Source organism: Lithobates pipiens, unplaced genomic scaffold, assembly GCF_037356315.1.
Source record: "Lithobates pipiens isolate NorthernLeopardFrog02 unplaced genomic scaffold, aLitPip1_a1.2 Scaffold_18, whole genome shotgun sequence".
NCBI lineage: Eukaryota > Metazoa > Chordata > Amphibia > Anura > Ranidae > Lithobates > Lithobates pipiens.
In genome coordinates this window covers 627,870,527-627,887,532 of record NW_027507758.1, presented here as the reverse complement: position 1 = coordinate 627,887,532, position 17,006 = coordinate 627,870,527, and the positions used below count along the sequence as shown (strand labels likewise).

General features: G+C 45.3%; 1 protein-coding gene across 1 annotated transcript in view; it reads left to right on the top strand.

The window, feature by feature from the left end:
* LOC143986873 (uncharacterized) overlaps nucleotides 1–17,006 on the top strand; it is a 207,211-nt gene that overhangs the window by 82,016 nt on the left and 108,189 nt on the right. The window contains exons 7-11 of the mRNA XM_077485280.1: nucleotides 7,891–7,995; nucleotides 13,573–13,800; nucleotides 13,880–14,086; nucleotides 14,387–14,531; nucleotides 15,731–16,722. Coding sequence (XP_077341406.1) covers nucleotides 7,891–7,995; nucleotides 13,573–13,800; nucleotides 13,880–14,086; nucleotides 14,387–14,531; nucleotides 15,731–16,722 — 1,677 coding nt within the window. The remainder of the gene's footprint in view (nucleotides 1–7,890; nucleotides 7,996–13,572; nucleotides 13,801–13,879; nucleotides 14,087–14,386; nucleotides 14,532–15,730; nucleotides 16,723–17,006) is intronic.

The following is a 17,006-nucleotide window of genomic DNA, read 5'->3' as shown; positions in this document are numbered from 1 at the left end:
TTTATTTTTTTTTTTTAGAAAGTGTGAGAAGCAGGTTATTTCTCAGCCAAACAGCATAGGCATACTTAGAATTACACCCCAAAACACATTCTGCTATTCCTCCCAAATATGAGGGTACCACATGTGAGACTTTTTCACAGCCTAGATGCATAGAGGGACCCAAAATCTAAGGAGCACCTTTGGGCTTTCAAGGAGCATAAATTACGCATCTAATTTCCTTACTACCCCTAAGATTTTTGGAGACCCTGGAGCACCAGTCCAATGGAAACACCAACAAAATTACATAATTTTGGAAAGTAAACACTCCCAGATATTTTCTGAAAAGCATAGGGAGTTTTTTGAAAATGTCATTATTGATCACAAGTTTTTTTTTTTAAATGCAGCAAAGAAAATTAAAATGTAGTTTTTCTTACACAAAGTTATTAAATAATAAGATATTTCTAACACACAACATGGCTATACCTAGATTTACACCCCAAAACACATTCTGCTAACTTTTATGCGTATGGTGATACCACATGTGGGAGACTTTTTCACAGCCTGCCAACACAAATCCAAGGAACACCTTCAGGAGTTCTAGGTACATAAAATTACACAATCTAATTTCCTGACTATCTATCACATTTTTGGAGACCCTGGAGCACCAGGTCAGTGGAAACACCAACAAAATTACCTCATTTTGGAAAGTAAAAACACTCCTGCCACGTACACACGACCGGACTTTCCGGCAAACTAGGTCAGACGGAATAAGTCCGTCGGACAATCCGATTGTGTGTGGGCTAATCTGATCATTTTTCGTAAAAAAAAAAAAAAAATCAGACGGAACTAGAAATAGAACATGTTTCAAATCTGTCTGACGGACTCAATTCCTATCGGGAAAACCGTTCGTCTGTATGCTGGTCTGAAGGACCAAATACGATGCAAGGAAAGCTATTGGCTACTGAACTTCCTTTTTTAGTTCTGTCTTCACGTTCAAAACTAACGAACTTTCGAATGGACTTAGTCTGTTCGTGTGTGGGCAAGTCCGTTCGTTCGGAAGGTCCATCAGACCTCCGCTGAAAGTCCGTTGGAAAGACCGTCGTACCTAGTCTGCCGGAAAGTCCGGTCGTGTGTACGCGGCATCCCAGATATTTTTTTAAAATGTCATTATTGGTCACAAGTTTTTTGAAAATGCAGGAATGAAAATGAAGTTTTCCTTACACAAAGTTATTTAATAATAAGATATTTGTAACACACAGCATGGCTATACCTAGACTTAAACCCCAAAACACATTCTGATACCTTTTATGAGTATGGTGATACCACATGTGGGAGACTTTTTCACAGCCTGCCAACACAAATCCAAGGAGCACCTTCAGGAGTTCTAGCTACATAAATGACACATCTAATTTCCTGACTATCTATCATATTTTTGAAGGCCATTGAGCACCAGGATACTAGAAACACCCACAAAATGACCCTACTTTGGAGAGTAAACACCCCAAGGTTTTCTTTAAGCGGCATTGATTTTATAATAAATAAATATATATATATATATATATATATATATATATATATATATATATATATATATTTTTTTTTTTTTACACAAAGATATCAGTTTAATAAGATATTTCTCACACACAGCATGGACATACTTAAAATGAAACCCCAAAATACAATCTGCTACTCCTTCTGAGTATGGTGATACCACGTGTGAGACTTTTTTTCACTGTTTGAACTGAGCAGTATTTACCGTTTTAAGAACTGTGGTAAAATATTTTCTTTTGCAATTTACGAAAAAAATGCTACTAAAATACCGCATGAGATATTTTATTAAATGATGCAGTACTTTAGTAGTTAAAGACTGCGGTAATTTTACGCTGGTTATAGCAAGTAAAGCGTTGGTTGTTAAGGAGTCATCGGCTACTGGCATCCTTAACAGCCAGTAACTGTCATGGTTGTTAAGGATTGGGCGGTTGCCATGTTAAACCATGAGTCATCTACTGTCAGCCGGATTCCCCAATGACAGTAGAACGTAAACAAGAAAATTGTCAGCATTTAAAATTAAGAAAAGCAAAACAGCATGGGGTCCTTAATCTATACTAGGCCCCCATTGACCGTGGCATGCTGGGTGGATGACATGGATGCCAATAGGGGGTGGAGTCAGTCAGTGATGTCATTGAATGGCCCTGTCACTTACTTTATTTAGTGGTGGGAGGCTACAGAGTTGTAATTAGGTGGGAGCCAAGCGTTAGTGTGGGTCAGGTTGTTTTTTTTTTGTTCAGTGGGGTGTTCATTGTGATTGAAGTTGGATCTACTTCTAGGGACATTTATTTATTTTTTTGGGGTTTGAATAAAGGAATGGTCAAAAACGGTTTGTTTTTACTAACTTATACCACTTTTTTGGGGAATAAGTAAGGGTGCTATATATCCCATACTCATTCACATGGGGGCGGGATTTGAGGGCCCCCTTGTTAAAGGAGGCTTCCAAAATCCGGTAAACCCCCCCGCCAGCAGATCTCCACAACCACCTGGCCAGGGTTGTGCGGAAGAGGCCCTTGTTCTCATCAACATGGAGGCAAGAGTTTTTAGGCAAGGCCGTGGCTTCGGCCTTGTATGCGGCGTCCGGCCTCGCAGACTAGGTCGAAGCCGCGGCCTTGACTAAAAACTCCTGCCCTCAGCACCTTAGGACCGGTGCAACGTCTGGCCTGGCGGACTAGGCCAAAGCCACAGCCTCGCCTAAAAACTCCTGCCCGCAGCACCTCAGAACCGGCGTGGTGTCAGTCCTGATAAAAAAAATAAAAAAATGTATTTTCTGAAATTTTTTATCGACTTGACCTCTCAACTCGATTCAAGATTTAAATCGATTTTTTCCCCAGCCCTAGTTACGAGCTGTTAAGGACGCAGCGGACACCTGCATCTTCACAACCATGCTGTTTACTGGCTGTTAAGAATGACAGCACCTGCCGGTTTCTTAACATCCAGTTAACCACTTGGCGCCGGGTGGACGTCCTGGGACGGCCTCGACTTTCTGGGGGTATATCTGAATGATGCCTGAGGCTACAGACATCAGATATCTGCATTTTCAGCCGGCGATTCCCTGCACCATAAGAACGATCATAGTGGCTGTTCCGCCGCTTGATCGTTCTTACGGGCGGCTGGGGGGGTTGTCCCCTCCCGCCGCCCTCCGGTGCTTCTACCGACTCACCACTTTAATTGGTGAGTTGGAGAAGGGATCCGCCAGCCCCAGGATGGTGATCATAGAGATTTCCGGCGGACCAGATGGTCACTGGAGTCTCTATGATCGTTCAGAGGGCGGGCGCGATGTTATGACGTCACGCCCAGCGTCTGCATTCAAATAACAGTGCCGCCTCAGGTGGGAAGCCGTGATCGTGTTTTTTATTTTATTTTAGGCTTCACAGCCTAGAGGTGGGATGTGGGGTCTTATTGGCCCCATATGTCACTGTAAATAGGTCCGATCATGCCATATTCCTATTACAAGGGATGTTTACATTCCTTGTAATAGGAATAAAAGTAATCACTTTTTTTTTTTTTTAAAGTGTCAAACTAAAAAAATAAAAGTAAAATTAAAAAAAAAAAAAAAAAAAAAATTTAAAGCGCCCCTGTCCCCGTGAGCTCGTACGCAGAAGCCAATGCATACGTAAGTCCCGCCCACATATGAAAACAGTGTTCAAACCACACATGTGAGGTATCACCGCGAACGTTACAGCGAGAGCAATAATTCTAGCACTAGACCTCCTCTAACTCAAAACATGTAACCAGTAAAAAAAATTAAAGCGTCGCCTATGGGGATTTTTAAATACCAAAGTTTGGCGCCATTCCACGAGCGTGTGCATATTTGAAGCGTGACATGTTGTGTATCTATTTACTCGGCGTATCTTCATCTTTCACATTATGCAAAAAAATAGGGTTGACTTTACTTTTTTTATTTATTTTTTTTATAGCATGAAACTGTTTTTTTTTTTTTCTGAAAAAAACGTGTTCGAAAAATTGCTGCGCAAATACCGTGCGAAATAAAAAGTTGTAACAACCGCCATTGTATTCTCTGGAGTCTTTGCTAAAAAAAAAAAAAAAAAAAAAAAAAAAAAAAAAAAAAAACATATATAATGTTTGGGGGTTCTATGTAATTTTCTAGCAAAAAAATTATGAATTTTTCATGTAGGAGAGAAATGTCAGAATTGGCCTGGGCACGAAGTGGTTAAAATAAAACACATTCCTTAAAAGTGTTTGGATCACTACTTAATTACCGCATTCATTTATTTACTTCTGTCAATTGACTTTTAATGTTGTGTTATGTGGCATTTACTGAGCATTTTACCTTTTTGAGGTAAATACAGCATAAAGGGAAAGTGAATTGACATTTTCAGCATTGCATGCCGTATTCTGGAAAAATAGATCACCTAAATACCTAAATATCGCATGTGATCTGCTTTAGTGAATGGATTCCATTGTATCTTGTGTATCACAAAAATCAACCAATTGCATAAAGGCCAATGTAGTGTAATGGTCACCTCTGTATGAGTGATCAGGGAATATAGCTCAGTATAGCATCACCTAGAGCAGTCCCAGTTCCTATAATAAAAGCAAGCCTGGCCTAGGGGTACATGGCTGCCCCAGGAATGTCATGTTCACTGGCGTGGTGTCTGGCAGGAATGTAGTCAGTGGGATGTGCAGATGGGTCAGTTCAGCATGCAGGCAGAGACACTGTCAGCAAGCAGACAAAGGATTGTTCCAGGCAGCAGGCAGAAACGCAGTCAATAAACAGGTCAGGGTAGGTACAGGTGGCAGGCAGGGGCAACACTGTAACTGGTGTGGAGGTGATCGGGGGACACAAAATGAAGAGAATGTTCATTGTTCAATGCTCTGACCCTTTAATTAGCATTTCATTCCCCCCACATACAATGTCTGGAACCAGCATTTACTAATATCAATAACTCCCCTCGTGGTACAGACCAGAAATTCCCTCATTGTAATGTAGCACTAACCCCCGAAGGAGCTGCTGATTATTTTTGGGATTACCGTTACCTTCCGCTCTCCTTGTTGCACGTCTAGGGGATGTCCCGTGGTAGATGGCCCAGTAACTTGAGACTGACAATAGATCCACTTGAATGGATTTTATTTGCAAACTTCAACCATTGAACAGTCTTTAACTTGGGATCAGAGGGTTGGAAAGGAAGTTCAGGTACTCTCAATGTCTATAAACGTTATGGAACTTGCTTGCTTTGACTGCATCCAGAGAATAGCCATTCGCAGCTGGATGAGCACTCAGGTTGGACAGTCCCTCTCTCACAAGGCCTAGCAGCCAACATGGTGCTTACTCAGGAACAAAGTCTTTATCACAGACGTTGTTGCAGAACATGTAGGGAAACTAAGCTGTAGAACACTTGTAGGATACCGGGATCTTTCAGCCATCTTGGCGATATCCACAAGACCGGATTCTCTCGGTTACTTCAGCCCTTCCAGGCTCTTGTTAAGAAAACCAACCCAATGCGTGGTGTTCTTCTGAAGAGTCCTCCCCTGGAATGCTTGAAGTACAATGGGTCTCTCCTGAACCGGAGACAGCACCCAACCACCTCAGAATCCTCCTCTAGTTTCCATGCTTTGGGCTAGCCAGCCCCGAGGCATCAAAGTTGGGTGGAACCGCACCCCAGGCTATAGCCTTCCTGGGGGCTGGTCAGGAGGACCAGGACCATGTAATCAGCACATCATACTGGACCGGAACCCCGAACCACGTGACATCCGCGTCTTAAATACCCTCTCCCAGAGTGCACAGCGAGAGGGCCACTCCCACTGACCTGACTCTGAGAAAAAGCAACTTAAGCGCCTGACCAGACCACAGTTCCGCGCCAGCCACAAGAGACAGAGCCCCCTGTGGCCAGGCTGAACATCTCACAGTCCATTCAGACTGATACAGAAGTCAAATTTAGACAAATAGACCCAAACCAAACTGTAAGTTTGGGTAAAGTTTTAACTTTGAAAAACGCATAGTGCGTGCTCTTCAGGAGCCCGCCGCTACAGTAATATACGGGGTTATTCTACATTTCCACACTATATATGTGTGTATCATCATCTGCTGGAGATAAAAGACATCACAGTGACTATGGAGGAAGAGGACGGACATGACGGGGGGTTACTGGGTGTAAATAGAAAATAAGATCTTATTACCTCCTCTGCTGCCAGATCCAGCAATGTCTTCTCTCTACTTCCTCCAGACTCGTCTCTCACCCAGAACTTCCTGTCTGTACCTGACATCACTTCCTATCTTCCATAGAGACTTCCTGTCTGCGTAGAAGTGAGATCACCACCTTGTGGAGCTCAGAGGAACTGCAGCCCAGAGAAACATCTCGTAGTGTGAACACGGCCTTGTGCTGTGTGTATGTACTGTATATCCTTATAGATGGGTCATCTCCACTCCCACCAAGGGGGATAGAAATATATTACTGCTGGGGGGGAGACATTTTGCCCCTTTGATTTTGCAGTAAAATTATGTCATATTTAGTCATGTAGACAGGGGCGGACTGACAACTCATGGGGCCCCCGGGCAATAGGGGATTATGGGGCCCCCGGGCAATCAGATATTATGGGGCCAAACAGTATACACACACACAGTATACACAGACATGTTTCTATTGGCTGAGAAGGTACTGGAGAGGTGGGGCAGCTATAATCTTAGGATTTTTAGACCAAAATGATGTCGCTAAGGGGCATTTCAGAGACAGATGTAAAAAAAAAACACAGACTTTTACATACTGTCCCACGTTTTACTGAGGCCTGGCAACCCTGATGGGGCCCCCTAGTGGCCCGTGGCCCTCGGGCAGTGCCCGAGTGGCCAAATGGTCAGTCCACCCCTGCATGTAGAACATCTGTTATATGGATACAAAGAGCCCCAGCCGAGAGTAAAGGGTGGAAATGGCTCCTGATCCCCAGATTTGGGCAATTATGTCCCCAATATAAATAGAATAAAACCCGCGCTATGTGTAACAACTCAAATACCTACAGAAATAACTTATACCGGACTGCTGCTGTAACAAAGGTAAGTGTTCCCTTTATCAACTAGAAGAGCATTATGTGTCACAGCGCTGTCCTATTGTGTGTGCACATAAATCATCACAAATACACTACAATATGTGGAGACATTTATATATAAAGTGCTAGGGGCTCAAATAATATTCTCTGCAGATCTACTGCTTCCACTTTACACCTATTTCATTGATCTTATGGTGTTTATCAGTAAATTAAGTAAACTGATCCATGTGCAAATTCATATACAACATAAAGTGCTTTGTGCTCAAGATGCCGTTCCCTGCAGATCCACTGCTTCCACTTTGCACCTACTTCTTAAATTTTATAATATTTGCTGCTATATTAAATAAACTAAAATCCTGTGCAAATTCAACATACAATATTTTGTGTTCAATATAGTGTTCTCTGCAAGTTCACTGTTTCTGCTTTGCATCTACTGCAATTAACTTTTTTTTCTTACAAAAACCCCACCAATCAGTGAAAAGTTGATAAGGTGTAAAGTTCTCGGAGCTCCAAACTGTGGCAGCTGTAGTGTAGCCACGCCTTCTTCCTCCTCTTACACACGTGAGGGTGAGGGCGCCCCCTTAGTGGTGCTTCCCCACTCACCAGACCAATATGACTCCCAGCTTTTCATCTACCAGAGTCACCAACATCCTTCACACTCTCCTCTCCCTCCTAGACTACTCCTCCTCCGACCGCTGTTCCAGCAGGAGCCCCGCCTCTTCATACATACTCAGAGAGAAAGGGGAAGGATATACAGTACATACACACAGCACAAGGCCGTGTTAACACTACGAGATGTTTCTCTGGGCTGCAGTTCCTCTGATCTCCACAAGGTGGTGATCTAATTTCTATGAAAGACAGGAAGTCTCTATGGAATACAGACAGGAAGTGAGGACAGCAACAAACAGGATGTCCCATTTGATAAGACGTAGTGAGAAGATGCTGCAGGATCTGGCGGCAGAGGAGGTAATATGTAGATTAACCCCTTCAGGGGGATCAGGTGATGATGAATATATTTTGCTTCCAAATCTGGCCATATATGGTTCAGTTTTATCGTTCATCCAGCGGGATGAGAGGAAAAAACGGAAGTGATTCCCCCATCCACACATTGGAGGGGGATGGGGGAATCCTCCCCTCTGCACTATTGTATTCTGACAATGGGGGGCGCTCCTCCGCTCTCAGAATACACAGATCAGTGATGAAGCTATTGGCTGCAACCGCTGATGGAGTGACTTTTATCCGGCAGTGACCACACATGGATGGAAATGTGACCGATCCCTGCTGAACCAGCTGAATTTCCATGTCTCTATGGTCACCATAAGTGACTTCCTCCCCTCCCCCTCATCTCCTTCATTATGTAAGTCATGCTGAGATCATCTCCCATTGGCTGAGCAATATTCTCATTGGTCTCTGAGCTCCTTCTTGCTATTCCTCGTCCTGCCTGTTGTTTCCTTGGATTGATTTTCTGTGTAGTGACCCCGGCTTCATCTCTTGGAAGCGCTCGTCTGTTGCTTGTCCTGACCTTTATCCTGATTCCTGGATCTCCTCCTCATCTCTCCTCCATATCCTCTTACACAGCTTTTCTTCACACCTGCAGTGACCCTGGGGGGTGGAAACTTGGCACCAGCACTCAGCAAAATCCATCCCCACCATTAGGAGCTCTGGAGAAAATTGTCTGCTATTTACACTCCGTTCCTCCGCACGTCACCTGATCACATGAGAGCTTACTTTCACACATTCCTGACAGATTTCTGTATGGTAAAGGTCAAAGTTCACTCTTCAGTTTAGGAGAGGAGGGACACACCCAGGAACAATGATTTGGTTTCCATCGGAGCCTCATATAGAGGACCCCTCAAATCTCCCCATCCAAATGTCCCTCCATCCAGAGTCTATATGTCCTATGACATCACACTGACCTCACAGCTTCTCCTCCCAGTGTTCCTCCATCAAGAATCAGAGGATCTTATAATCCTCCATTCAGAATCCCTGCAACATCTTTTAACATGCAGAGTGTGGGGGGTCCTGCATGGGTAAATTATACCTCAGTCTGATATACATGAGGCTTTAGTAAAATATATGCCCGAATGGTGAGGTGAGGAGGATTCTGGGAATATTATTTGATTTTACTATTTGTGTTCAGATCTAGAGTTTTCCTCCTGTGAAGTCTGGAGATCATATGACCATCACATTGCCTCCACCTCCCTCCCTGATAGAATAGAGAAATACAAAGAAGATTCTAGAAGTCACCAGAGAGATGTTCCCGTCCTCTGTATTCCCGGGATTCCACACAGGAAGATCACACCATCCCCCACCATCATCAGGTAGATGAGGAACAATCACTGATAGTATCATTAGGATCTGTACATTATCTCTGTTGTTACCTTTGATGCAGTATAGCCAACCTACCAGACTGAAATGCACGACACTCAAAATTTACTGGCACAGCCAAGTTTTTTTTACTGGCATTTTCCAAAAGTTACAAAATTACACTTTTAAGTGCAAATTTCAGTACTTAAGCTATAAACAAGTACAATATGCAATTAGCAATGTGGTTTAGGTAGATATTAAGGTACAAAAACATATTTCTTATGTTATTTTAGATATAGTAAGGGCGGGTTATCATTACCTATCAGATTTTGTCACCTATGCCCAACTGGAGAGATTTACTCTTAATTTCTGTTCCATAGCCACCACAGAAAGTGAGGGGAAATCCCTGGTAGCCACCAGAATCACCCGAATTTATGTCCCCAATTCTAAAAACCTCCTGTCACCATCACTCCATAACTTCTATTACCACCTCTCTCCATCCCTCCTTCACCTCCTGTCTCCTGTCTCCATCTCTCTATAACTTCCATCACCTCCTGTCTCCTGTCTCCATCTCTCTATAACTTCCATCACCTCCTGTCTCCATCACTCCATTCCTCCTTCACCTCCTGTCTCCATCACTCCTTCACCTCCTGTCTCCTGTCTCCATCTCTCTATAACTTCCATCACCTCCTGTCTCCTGTCTCCATCTCTCTATAACTTCCATCACCTCCTGTCTCCTGTCTCCATCTCTCTATAACTTCCATCACCTCCTGTCTCCATCACTCCATTCCTCCTTCACCTCCTGTCTCCATCACTCCTTCACCTCCTGTCTCCTGTCTCCATCTCTCTATAACTTCCATCACCTCCTGTCTCCATCACTCCATTCCTCCTTCACCTCCTGTCTCCATCACTCCTTCACCTCCTGTCTCCGTCCCTCCTTCACCCCCTGTCTCCGTCCCTCCTTCACCCCCTGTCTCCGTCCCTCCTTCACCCCCTGTCTCCGTCCCTCCTTCACCCCCTGTCTCCGTCCCTCCTTCACCCCCTGTCTCCGTCCCTCCTTCGCCTCCTGTCTCTGTCCCTCCTTCACCCCCTGTCTCCGTCCCCCCTTCACCCCCTGTCTCCGTCCCCCCTTCACCCCTGTCTCCGTCCCTCCTTCGCCTCCTGTCTCCGTCCCTCCTTCACCTCCTGTCTCCGTCCCTCCTTCACCCCCTGTCTCCGTCCCTCCTTCACCCCCTGTCTCCGTCCCTCCTTCGCCTCCTGTCTCCGTCCCTCCTTCACCCCCTGTCTCCGTCCCTCCTTCACCCCCTGTCTCCGTCCCTCCTTCACCCCCTGTCTCCGTCCCTCCTTCACCCCCTGTCTCCGTCCCTCCTTCACCCCCTGTCTCCGTCCCTCCTTCACCCCCTGTCTCCGTCCCTCCTTCACCCCCTGTCTCCGTCCCTCCTTCACCCCCTGTCTCCGTCCCTCCTTCACCCCCTGTCTCCGTCCCTCCTTCACCCCCTGTCTCCGTCCCTCCTTCACCCCCTGTCTCCGTCCCTCCTTCACCCCCTGTCTCCGTCCCTCCTTCACCCCCTGTCTCCATCACTCCATCCCTCCTTCACCTCCTGTCTCCATCACTCCATCCCTCCTTCACCTCCTGTCTCCATCACTTCATCCCTCCTTCACCTTCTGTCTCCATCACTTCATCCCTCCTTCACCTCCTGTCTCCATCACTCCTTCGCCTCCTGTCTCCATCACTCCTTCACCTCCTGTCTCCATCACTCCATTCCTCCTTCACCTCCTGTCTCCATCACTCCATTCCTCCTTCACCTCCTGTCTCCATCACTCCATTCCTCCTTCACCTCCTGTCTCCATCACTCCATTCCTCCTTCACCTCCTGTCTCCATCACTCCATTCCTCCTTCACCTCCTGTCTCCATCACTCCATTCCTCCTTCACCTCCTGTCTCCATCACTCCATTCCTCCTTCACCTCCTGTCTCCATCACTCCATTCCTCCTTCACCTCCTGTCTCCATCACTCCATTCTTCCTTCACCCCCTGTCTCCATCACTCCTTCACCTCCTGTCTCCATCACTCCATTCTTCCTTCACCCCCTGTCTCCATCACTCCTTCACCTCCTGTCTCCATCACTCCATTCCTCCTTCACCTCCTGTCTCCATCAGTCCATACCTCCTGTCTCCATCACTCCATTCCTCCTTCACCTCCTGTCTCCATCACTCCTTCACCTCCTGTCTCCATGACTCCATTCCTCCTTCACCTCCTGTCTCCATGACTCCATTCCTCCTTCACCTCCTGTCTCCATCACTCCATCCCTCCTTCACCTATCTCCATCACTCCATCCCTCCTTCACCTCCTATCTCCATCACTCCATCCCTCCTTCACCTCCTGTCTCCATCACTCCATCCCTCCTTCACCTCCTGTCTCCATCACTCCATCCCTCCTTCACCTCCTGTCTCCATCACTCCATCCCTCCTTCACCTCCTGTCTCCATCACTCCATCCCTCCTTCACCTCCTGTCTCCATCACTCCATCCCTCCTTCACCTCCTGTCTCCATCACTCCATTCCTCCTTCACCCCCTGTCTCCATCACTCCATTCCTCCTTCACCTCCTGTCTCCTTCACTCCATTCCTCCTTCACCTCCTGTCTCCTTCACTCCATTCCTCCTTCACCTCCTGTTTCCATTACCTCCTTTCTCCATTTCTCCATAGTCTCCATCACTCCATTCCTCCTTCACCTCCTGTTTCCATTATCACCTTTCTCCATTTTTTTCCATCACCTCCTTGTCAGAAACCATGAATCGGACTAAGACAGAAGTACAGTTAAATCACACTTGTTTAATAATAATAAAAAAGGTAAACAGAGTAAATGTAGTCAAAACATAGCCAAAGATAAGGAATCGGAATGGATAGTCAGACAAGCCAAAACGTCAGGGAGCCAGAGATAAGCGTAGAAGTAGAACAGCAAGAAGGATCTGGATCCAGAAGTAATGTCAGCCAAGTAAGTCTTTAACAGGAACATAGGAGAGCGTCTCTAGAGATGTGACCAGGGTGAAGGCAGAGATCATCTGGACTGGATGGCTTAAGTAGGCAGGACTGACGAGCAGGATATCATCAACATGTCAGTCACTGTGGAGAGATAGGAGCTGGCAATTAGCTGACAGCTGAGCTGACAGCTGAGCGGCCAGCTTTGAGAAAGAAGGGCTGAGCCCAGTGCTGACACTCCTGTCTCCATCACTCCATTCCTCCATCACCTCCGGTCTCTATCACTCCATTCTTTGCTTCATTATGCTATTTCTCTGTCTCTCTGACCATCCCTTCATGCCTTGCTCTATCCCTTCATCTATTCATTTCTCTGTCACCCAATCTATATCTCCATCCTTTACTCTTTCCAGCTCTCTGTCCTTCTCCCTCCCTCATCACTCCACCACTCTGTTTTTCCATTATAAAAAAATAAAACAACTCTAGCGTGCTTCCACACCAAATGTGCTCACTGTTTACCAAAAAATATATGAATAATAAACACCATAAGACCATCAAGCACAATAAATATTCAAATACATAATGATCATGCAGTATACAGACACACTATACACCAGCACTTTTCATCTGAAAATCAGATCTTGCTGGTGCCTCCCCTCTCCTGGCATGCTGGGATTTGTAGTGCTCCAGTAACAGACACATGAGGTGGTTATGCAGGACTACAGGAGGGAGGTGTAATAGCGGTTGGGGGGGATTTCAGAAGCAGTTGCAGTTCTCGCACAAAAAAACAACAACAATCTAACAGCATCACACAGACAGGGCTACAGAGAGCCCACCCTCTCCCCTCTTCTTGCCCACTAAGACAAGCCACCACCGACATGAACACATTTTCTTTTGCCTCAGCTTACCTACTGCTAGGCTGAAGTCAGTGCTCCACTCCTCCATCTCCCAGCGTCTCCTGTGATGAAATCAAATAAGGCATGCAGGGAAAGGGGGAGGGGAGAAATAGCAGCAGCACTCAGAGACAGAGTCGGAAAGAAAGCTCATAGGAGACTCTCGGCCAGCTCTGGGCCGGAACTGCACATGCGCAGTTCCGAGCCGAGAGCGTCACAGGCTGACAGCTCTTTACTTTTTACTGGTAGGCTTTCCACCTTACGGGCATTTACAGGCAGGAAAAAAAATGCATTTGTTTACGTGCTGCCCGTAAAAAAACAGGCGGTTGGCAACACTGCTTTGATGTAATTTTTAATTCTATATTCAGAGTGGAAACCTGAGCGATTCTAAACTTGAGGTTAAAGAAGATATAAAAGAGGAGGATGATGAGGATGGGGTGATGGAGGAGTCAGAGTCTCTAAAAGAACACAACGATCTGTACCAGGACACCATGGTGGAGTCATCCAGCTACAGGAACCCACCAGAGAGATGTCCCCATCCTCTGTATTCCCGGGATTCCACACAGGAAGATCACACCATCCCCCACCATCATCAGGTAGATGATTGACAATTATTGGTAGTTCTGATTTATACACAGCATGTTTGTTACAATGAATGTTTTATTATATATTCAGAGTGGAAACCTCGGGGATGATAATATTGATGTTAAAGAAGAGTATAAAGAGGAGGATGAGGAGTATGGAGTGATGGAGGAGTTTTCAAAAGGACACAAGGATATGATGGAGACACCTAATACCAGGAACCCACCAGAGAGATGTCCATGTCCTCTGTATTCCCGGGATTCCACACAGGAAGATCACACCATCCCCCACTGTTACAAGGTTGGTGGGACAGAAATTATAAAACACTTATAGAGACAATGGGGGTTTATTTGCTAAAGCTGGACAGTACAAAATCAAGATCACCTCTGTATAGGAACCAATAAGCTTCCAGGTTTTATTGCCAAAGCTTAATTGAACAAGCTGAGGTTAGAAGCTGATTCGTTTCTATGCAGAAATGAGCCTGATTTTGCACTCTCCAGTTTTAGTAAATAAACCCACATGTGTGGATTTTATATGTGATGTCACAATAATAAATCTTATATCTTACAGATGATATTCTCTCTCATTTTCTTGATTTAGAGTGGAGATCCAATCGATATAGAATTTGAGGTTAAAGCAGACGAAGAAGAAGAGAGGTATGTGAGGGATGATCAGCAGTCTATGGAGGAGGATGGAATAACGGGGACATTTATAGAGGAGGACACTCCTACAGAAATCAGCACAGGTGGGTCATTAACACTAAATACATTCCTCCACCCATACTGCTCACTGATTGGTCCAGAGTAGGGCAAGGACTGGGTGATATCAGATTGTAATCCCCTGGTCACTTTCCTGAGCTGTGTTCCCCGTCCTGTATTCCTGTATATATCTTGGATAATTTTCCTTCTCTGTGCTGCCGACACAATTTATGTCTCTAGACTGGATTTATGGGGAATCTGGTGTTCAACTAGGCACCTGAGGTATGTGTTTTGGAACTTCTGCCCCATACCCGGGTATGGCAAGATGTCTGATATAACAATTCTCCCAGGGTTACTTGCTCTGTTTGTTGGCTGTGCCGGGTGGAGGGATATGTCTGTATAGTCTCAGACCCAAGTCACTGAGTGCAGTCTCAGGAGATGGGAGGCAGCGGTGTGGGACCTCTGCAACTTGTCTCATGTAAACATTTAATCTTCCACTGATTACTGAATACCAATATTATGAGTCCTGACCCTTACACTATATAATTTATATTGTACATTACATACTCCTGACCCCTGCACTTTATACTCTATGTTGTATATTACATCATTTTGATACTATAAAATGCTAACTGTTGTAGTTTATATAATGAGTTGTACATTACATAGTCCTCACTTCTTTTGCATCCATTTTCTACCAGCTAGACATTTTATATCTGATGATGTGATTGGAGCATGGTGATAATAATATGATAACATCCTCAAACTTTGGAACCTTAAACAGAAAGTGATAATGAGGGAGGATTCAATAACTCAATGATGGAGGTCTTCAGGATCAGTCCAGTCTTCATCTTGGTTGTTCTCCCCCCATCCTCACTCTCTGACCTCTGGTGGGGCTCAGCCCCGCTGTTATTCATGACTAAATCATGGACTAAATAAGGAAGTGCAGGACTTCTTGTGTTGGGAAGATGGCAATGAGTGATAGAGGGGGAGGGGACACTCGTCCTATAATCCCCTCATCACTGTCACTCCTATAAAAGACAGTTCTCGTTGTTTCCTCACTCTCTGACTAAGGTCCATGAATAAAGAAATGATCTGGTAGGAGATCAGAGGACCCATTTACTAGTTACCTTGAGGGGGGAATTGTAAGATCCTCAGAGACAAAGCTGCCTGATGTGGGCGGAGTCCTGGTTTAGGGGAACCAATCAGCTCATGTCTAGTAATAATCTTTTTATTCCTATTTTAGTAGATGGACGGGAGATGAGGAAAACCTCAGAGGATTGTCTCACTTTGTCTCCAGACTGTAAAGTAGAAGATGAGGACATCACACAGTATAGTCCAGGAGAAAACCCGACTACCTCAAATGTCCATCCGGCACCACACAGTGTAGATGGACCATCGTATTCCTCTTATCCTGAGGAACCTCAGACTGTGAGGGACGGGGCCGTCCTTCCAACAGAGAAGAGGTTTTCCTGTACTGAGTGCGGGAAGTGTTTCCCTTCTAAATCCCATCTTAATGTGCATAAAAGATCTCACACGGGGGAGAAGCCGTATTCCTGTCCTAAGTGCAGCAAATGTTTTTCACGGATGTCCAGTCTTTCCACACATCAGAGATCTCACACGGGGCAGAAGCCGTATTCCTGTCAAGAGTGCGGGAAATGTTTTTCAGTGAAGTCCACTCTTTACACACATCAGAGATCTCACACAGGAGAGAAGCCATATTTTTGTCCTGAGTGCGGGAAATGTTTTTCACGGAAGGCCAGTCTTTCCACACATAAGAGATATCACACGGGGCAGAAGCCATATTCCTGTCCTGAGTGTGGGAAATGTTTTTCAGATAAGTCCAATCTTTCCACACATCAGAGATCTCACACTGGGGAGAAGCCCTATTCCTGTCCTGAATGTGGGAAATGTTTTTCAGTGAAGTCCAGTCTTTACATACATCAGAGATCTCACACGGGGGAGAAACCTTATTCCTGCCTTGAGTGCGGGAAATGTTTTTCACAGAAGTCCCATCTTTACAGCCATCAGAGATCTCACACGGGAGAGAAACCGCATTCCTGTCCTGAGTGCGGGAAATGTTTTTCAATGAAGTCAGATCTTTACAGACATCGGAGAACTCACACAGGGGAGAAGCCGCATTTATGTCCTGAGTGTGGCAAATGTTTTTCACAGAAGTCCAGTCTTTACAAACATCAGAGATCTCACACGGGGGAGAAGCCGTATTCCTGTCCTGAGTGAGGGAATTGTTCCTCACTGAAGTCCTGTCTTCCTGTACATCAGGGATCCCACACAACCCTCGAGGTGTATTAGTGCCTTGAGTGCGGGAAATGTCTTCTATATGAATGTTGCTGGACATCCCAGCTCTCATGTGGGGAAGAAGCACACCCTGATATACACCTCAGATATACTCCATGGCTGATCTTCATCATGTAAGATAAAGTTCCAGGGGTGTGGACATTTTTTGAAAAAACGACTTGTCCAAGAGACTAAATCGGGTCCCAATCTCCTTGTCCCTTATG